We start from the raw sequence: 6,000 nt of genomic DNA, 5'->3' as shown, positions 1-6,000 counted from the left end.
AGCTATGAACCTGCACTCCAAGGTCTCTTTGTTCAGCAACACTCCCTAGGACCTTACCATTAAGTGTGTAAGTCCTGCTAAGATTTGCTTTCCCAAAATGCAGCGCCCTGCATTTATCTGAATTAAACTCCATCTGCCACTTCCCAGCCCATTGGCCCATCTGGTCCAGATCCTGTTGTAATCTGAGGTAACTCTCTTCGCTGTCCACGACACCTCCAATTTTGGTGTCATCTGCAAACTTACTAACTGTACCTCTTATGTTCGCATCCAAATCATTATGTAAATGACAAAAAGCAGAGGACCCAGCACCGATCCTTGTGGCACTCCACTGGTCACAGGCCTCCAGTCTGAAAAACAACACTCTACCACCACCCTCTGTCTTCTACCTTTGAACCAATTCTGTATCCAAATGGCTAGTTCTCCCCGTATTCCATAAGATCTAACCTTGCTAATCAGTCTCCCATGGGGAACCTTGTCGAATGCCTTACTGAAGTCCATGTAGATCACATCTACTGCTCCGCCCTCTTCAGTCCTCTTTATTACTTCCTCAAAAAATCAAGTTTGTGAGACATGACTTCGCAGGCACAAAGTGTGAGAGATTTGATTATATAGTATGGCACACTATGATGTGGAGACACAGGGAGAATGTGCAAACTCCACACAGACAGTCGCTCAAGGCTGGAATTGAACCTGGGACCCTGGTGCTGTGAGGCAGCAGTGCTTACCACTGATCAGTTGACTATCCCTAATCAGTCCTTGCTTTTCCAAATACATCCTGTCCCTCAGGATTCCCTCCAACAATTTGCCCACCATGGAGGTCAGGCTCACCGGTCTATAGTTCCCTGGCTTGTCTTTACCGCCTTTTTTAAACAGTGGCACCACGTTTGCCAACCTCCAGTCTTCCGGCACCTCACCTGTTATGTCTCCAAAATTAAATGTTTATCTTCCTCTTAACAACCATTCCTTGTGAATTGGAAATTGAGTACAGCTTAGTTCCATATTGCTGTCATTCTTCTACCCATTCCCAGAAAAGGTCAATCAATTTACACATCTAACTCATAGAAGAAAAGTGCATTTAGGAGTGGATGAGATAGGAGGAGCGGGGGTTCCCATTTTAACTCTGTAGACTACTGGTTTTCTTCTTACGTTGTAGTGTTAGTCAGTCAGCATTTGAAAAATTATAGATTTGCTGTGTGAGAGATTTGATTATATAGTATGGCACACTATGATGTGGAGACACAGGGAGAATGTGCAAACTCCACACAGACAGTCGCTCAAGGCTGGAATTGAACCTGGGACCCTGGTGCTGTGAGGCAGCAGTGCTTACCACTGAGCCGTGTCCTCGAGTCGTAATATCTGGATTACTCCCGGTGCTATGAGCTAGTGAGGGCAGGAATAGGAGAATTGAGCAGATGAATGCATGGTTGAGGAGCTGGTGTATGGAAGAAGGATTCACATTTTTGGATTATTGGAATCTCTTTTGGGGTAGAAGTGACCTGTACAAGAAGGACAGATTGCACCTAAATTGGAAGGGGTATACGGAGCATTGGTGAAACCACATCTGGAGAATTGTGTACAGTATTGATCTATTTTATTAAAGAAGAATGTAAATGCTGTGAGATATTGTATTCTAGGTCCCTTCACTAACCTACTCACAAGCACTTTACATTTCCCAATCATAAGCGCTTTATGTTTCTTCATTCATAACTCCTTTATTAACTCACTCATAAGTGAACACTCTGTTCCTGTTTCATTAATTCATAACTCCCTACTATAACACAGCTTTATTCATTCGTAAAACAATGGTTCTGTAATATATTTTACTATCATCAGATAGAACAAATTAAAACGACCTTTCTAATCAAGACAACACTTTCAAACCCATCACTGCATTATCAGCCTTGTTACAAGCAGTGTTTAGGCCTATTTATCTCTGAATAAGTGTAGTATATTCAGACGAATACCATCCCCGCCATCATGTCTCCACAAAAGATTATAATATTTATCAGCCCTTGCCAACTGTCCCTTGGACCTGAAACACTAAACAGTCTTCTCAATCAGTATGTGATTGTTAAATACCTTTTATCTGGGCTGCTATCCCTTTAAGAAACTGACTGTCAAAACAGCGCTTCTGTGAAATTGCATGAAAGAATGAAACTCACATCGGCAATTAGTAAACCAATCTCACAAACCAGCTACGGTAATCAGTTTAATATCCTTGATTCTTTTATTACATGCAGGTACAATTTCTAACTTATTTAGAGCATATAGGCCTGGTATTTTTTTAACTAACGTTTACTAACTTAAAAGACAAAAGGACTAACATCTCTTAATTATGCAGGCACACTGGACAGACACTCTTAATCTTATCAGGAGTAGCAGCCAGCGGTCAGCCCATGTTTTAACACATCTTCTGTTTCCTAGGGCAGAAGTCCCTCAAACCTTTGTGTACTATAGATCAAACAATGTAACACCATAGTAATGGAATTTTAAATATCTAAGAACTGTGTATAACGAGGCTATTGTAAGAACTGTACTTCGGGATTCTATTGCCGCCTCAAACTTGTGCTACTGTGACTATTGAATGAAGAGGCTATTTTTGGCATTCATCAATTTCGGTTGTTATTTGAACATGATCTCACAATGTATTGGAAGCAGTTTAGAGAAAGTTTACTCGACCTGGAATGAGTGAGTCGCCTTATGATAAAAGATTGTATCTGCTGGAGTTTGAAAACATAAAAGGTGACTTGACTGAAACATATGAGAGAGATTCTGACTGGAGATAGATTTAGAAAGGAGATTTGGATTTGTGGGAGACTGTAGAACTGGAGTCACTGTTTTAAAAAGCAGGGGTCCCCCAGAGCATCATGAGTCTTTGAAATTCTCTTCTTCAAAACTTGGTGAAAGCTAAATCCATGAATATTTTAAGGCAGAAGTAAATAGATAGGATGAAAGGTTTTTGGGTATAGGCAGAATTGTGGAATATTTGGATCAACCATGATCTTAGTGATTGACAGAGCAGGTCATAGAGGCTGAGTGGCCTTCCTCTCTGATTCATTTGTTTGTATAAATTTCCCCTGCTGACTTCAAAGGGAAATTCCACTTGTATATGAAAACCCCAAGCCATTAAACAACTGCATGTTAAAATCAAGATTCATCTGGGTCTCCTCCAACATGTTAATTTCAGAAATTCTGAGTTATGGAGTTCTTTATCCCTCTTTTTGTTTTCCTTTTTTCAGACAATCCCCCAACTCTTGGATATTTTCTATTTTAGGATTAGTGGTGCTGGAAGAGCACAGCAGTTCAGGCAGCATCCAAGGAGCTTCGAAATCGACATTTCGGGCAAAGGCCCTTCATCCTGATGAAGGGCTTTTGCCCGAAACATCGATTTCGAAGCTCCTTGGATGCTGCCTGAACTGCTGTGCTCTTCCAGCACCACTAATCCAGAATCTGGTTTCCAGCATCTGCAGTCATTGTTTTTACCTCTCTATTTTCTATTTTACTCAATCTTCTAAAAGCCTCGATTGAACCTGGGTCCAAAGCTCTCAGTCAGTGCATTCGAGATGTAACTATCTACTGAGTGAATATATTATAAGAAGAACTAGGAAAGGACATATACCCTGAATGTAGAAAATGCAGAATAGATTTATTGAGAAAACAAGTGGGTTCAGATGTGCAAGTCTTTAAATCCAGGCAGATAAGTAGGTTAAGCTGTATTTTTTTTAAAAGTGAGATTCTAGGTTTTGAAAATAGTGGTATAGTTCACAAGAGTAAAAGACAAGCCTACATGAGATTGAATAGGGCACGGTTTTGAGCACTTTACTTGAGGAAGATGTATGAAGATTGGAAGTTTGACATTGAAGGGATGAGTTTAGTTATAAGGAGGGACTAGAGCAACTCAGACTATTTCGTTGAAAAAAGGGCAATTTAGACAAGACCTACTAGCTATTCAAAACAGAAATTTTCAAAAAAATGAGGAAAGCTATTTCCAATGGTTGGCAACTGGGCACTAGACAGGAGTTTTAAGATCATCATTAAAACGATAAGAGAGATGTTATGATACGTAATGCACAGCAAACAACTGGAAGAAGAGTCCCTAAAAGCTTTTAAAGATGATGGATCAATATTTTGAAAAATTAACATGTTTAACAGTAAGGGAAAAGACTAATGGAATCAACTAAGTACCGTGTTTTCTCTTACAACTAGTATAGACTTGATTGGACTAGAACCTGTTCTCTAAATTTAGTCTTCTAATTTTGGCAAATATTGCTGTTGATTACAGAATATTTGTTTCTTTTTACAGGATGATATTAGGCAAAAGATCCATTTAAACACATTTGGTTTCTTCAAGAATGGAAATATGACTGTGGAAATGACCAGTTTGACATCAAAAGAGGTTGACTTCAAAACTGTTGATACCTCCGCAGTAAGTTCAGTATCTATCATCAGGTATTTTTCACTTTCTTGTTATACAGAGGAACCTTGATTATCCAAAGGACACGGGCGATCGGTATTTAGTTCAGTTAATCGAATTCCAGGTAATTGAATTTCAGATAATCGAGATTCCTCTGTAATGCTAATTTCTTTGTGAAGAGGAAAGTGATGCTTCAGTATAGATTATTTTACCTGCAGTAATGTTTGATTTACTCTGAATAATTTACTACTATTACTATGCACGTTCTCCTTACAATAGATTCTGGTCTCTTCTATGCTTTGAAGTAGGGAGATGGTATAGTTGCTCCATTAATAGTGCAGTTCATCAATGCTAAACATTGTGATTGTGTCTTCAAAAAGGATGTAAATATATTTTGTGGCTAAAGTGATCAAAGAATATTGGGGGAGGGTTGGATTAGATTATTGAGCTAGATGATCAACCATGATCATATTGAATGGTGGAGCAGGCTCAAAGGGTCAATTGGCCTACCCCAACTCCTAGTTAGATTTCTGTATGTACTCCAGCCCTACTATTGACGCAGAGGAGATTGTGAAATTCTGGCATCTCTGTTTTGTTGGTTTGCGACAAGGCATCAACAGTAGAAATCTTCATTTGATTGATTATTGCCAGTTGTTCGTGAATCTGAAAAATGAAATTTTTTCTGTTTGTTTTTTCTTTGGAATACATATGACAGATGATGGCTTTGCTGTGAAATGCGCTATTTTATCATCCATGATATGGATCCCAGAGGGTCCAATGGTATTAAGGCATAGATTTTAGATAAAACAAGCCTGTGCCTTTAAGACACTTGTGTGACATCATGACTTGTGATGTTCCATTGTAAAGAGACTTGCCTTTTCCCTGCATAATGGAATTAGTTTGTGTAATATGCAATAATATTATTAAGCATGGAACCCAGTCTTTGTGTGCAAGTCTGTGATATCATAGCCATGTAGCTAATTAGTAAGACTCTGTCTCAGCAAGAACACAACATTTTTCTCTCTCTTGGCATACCGTCAGAATTTCTTTGTTTATCTATTTTCTCTCTGTTTGTGCATCATCTCCATGTCTCTACACAGTTCCCCAGTCCATCGGTGTAAATATCACTCTTTCCCAGCTATTTTCAGTTCTGGCAAATGGTCACTGGACTTCAAACGATGACTCTGGTTTTCTCTCTGCAGATACTGCCAGACATGCTAACTTTCTCCAGCACTTCATTTTTAGTGTCACTGCCAGTGGTTACTAAGACACAGCTATATTAATAATATTGCTAGAAGTCACTGAGACCACTAAACAATTTTAGAACACTAGAAACCAATGAAAGACTGCTAAATTCACATTGTCAAGCGGTGTCGCCAGAGACTGCTGGAAGTCTGCTGTGCTGACATGGTGTCACCTGCGGTAATTTTCATTGTGTTAAATAAACATAGTTCCATTAGAGAGCGCTGTGAAATTTCTAAAGTGACATTCAGCAGGGGCACTCTGACTCTGCTAAACTAATGTAATATCACTGAGAGCACTCAGACTCTGCTAAAAACTTACGTGATGTCACCAGGATAAGCCCT

The 6,000-nt window shown here is 39.3% G+C and overlaps 1 protein-coding gene across 6 annotated transcripts in view; it reads left to right on the top strand.

The window, feature by feature from the left end:
* LOC122564924 (protein GPR107-like) overlaps positions 1–6,000 on the top strand; it is a 75,421-nt gene that overhangs the window by 7,157 nt on the left and 62,264 nt on the right. For all 6 annotated transcript variants that reach the window (XM_043720406.1, XM_043720404.1, XM_043720407.1 and 3 more), the window contains exon 2: positions 4,304–4,426. In XM_043720406.1, the coding sequence (XP_043576341.1) occupies positions 4,304–4,426 (123 nt within the window). The remainder of the gene's footprint in view (positions 1–4,303; positions 4,427–6,000) is intronic.

This window comes from Chiloscyllium plagiosum, chromosome 30 (genome assembly GCF_004010195.1).
Source record: "Chiloscyllium plagiosum isolate BGI_BamShark_2017 chromosome 30, ASM401019v2, whole genome shotgun sequence".
NCBI classification, from domain to species: domain Eukaryota; kingdom Metazoa; phylum Chordata; class Chondrichthyes; order Orectolobiformes; family Hemiscylliidae; genus Chiloscyllium; species Chiloscyllium plagiosum.
This window is presented reverse-complemented; position numbering and strand designations above follow the sequence as displayed.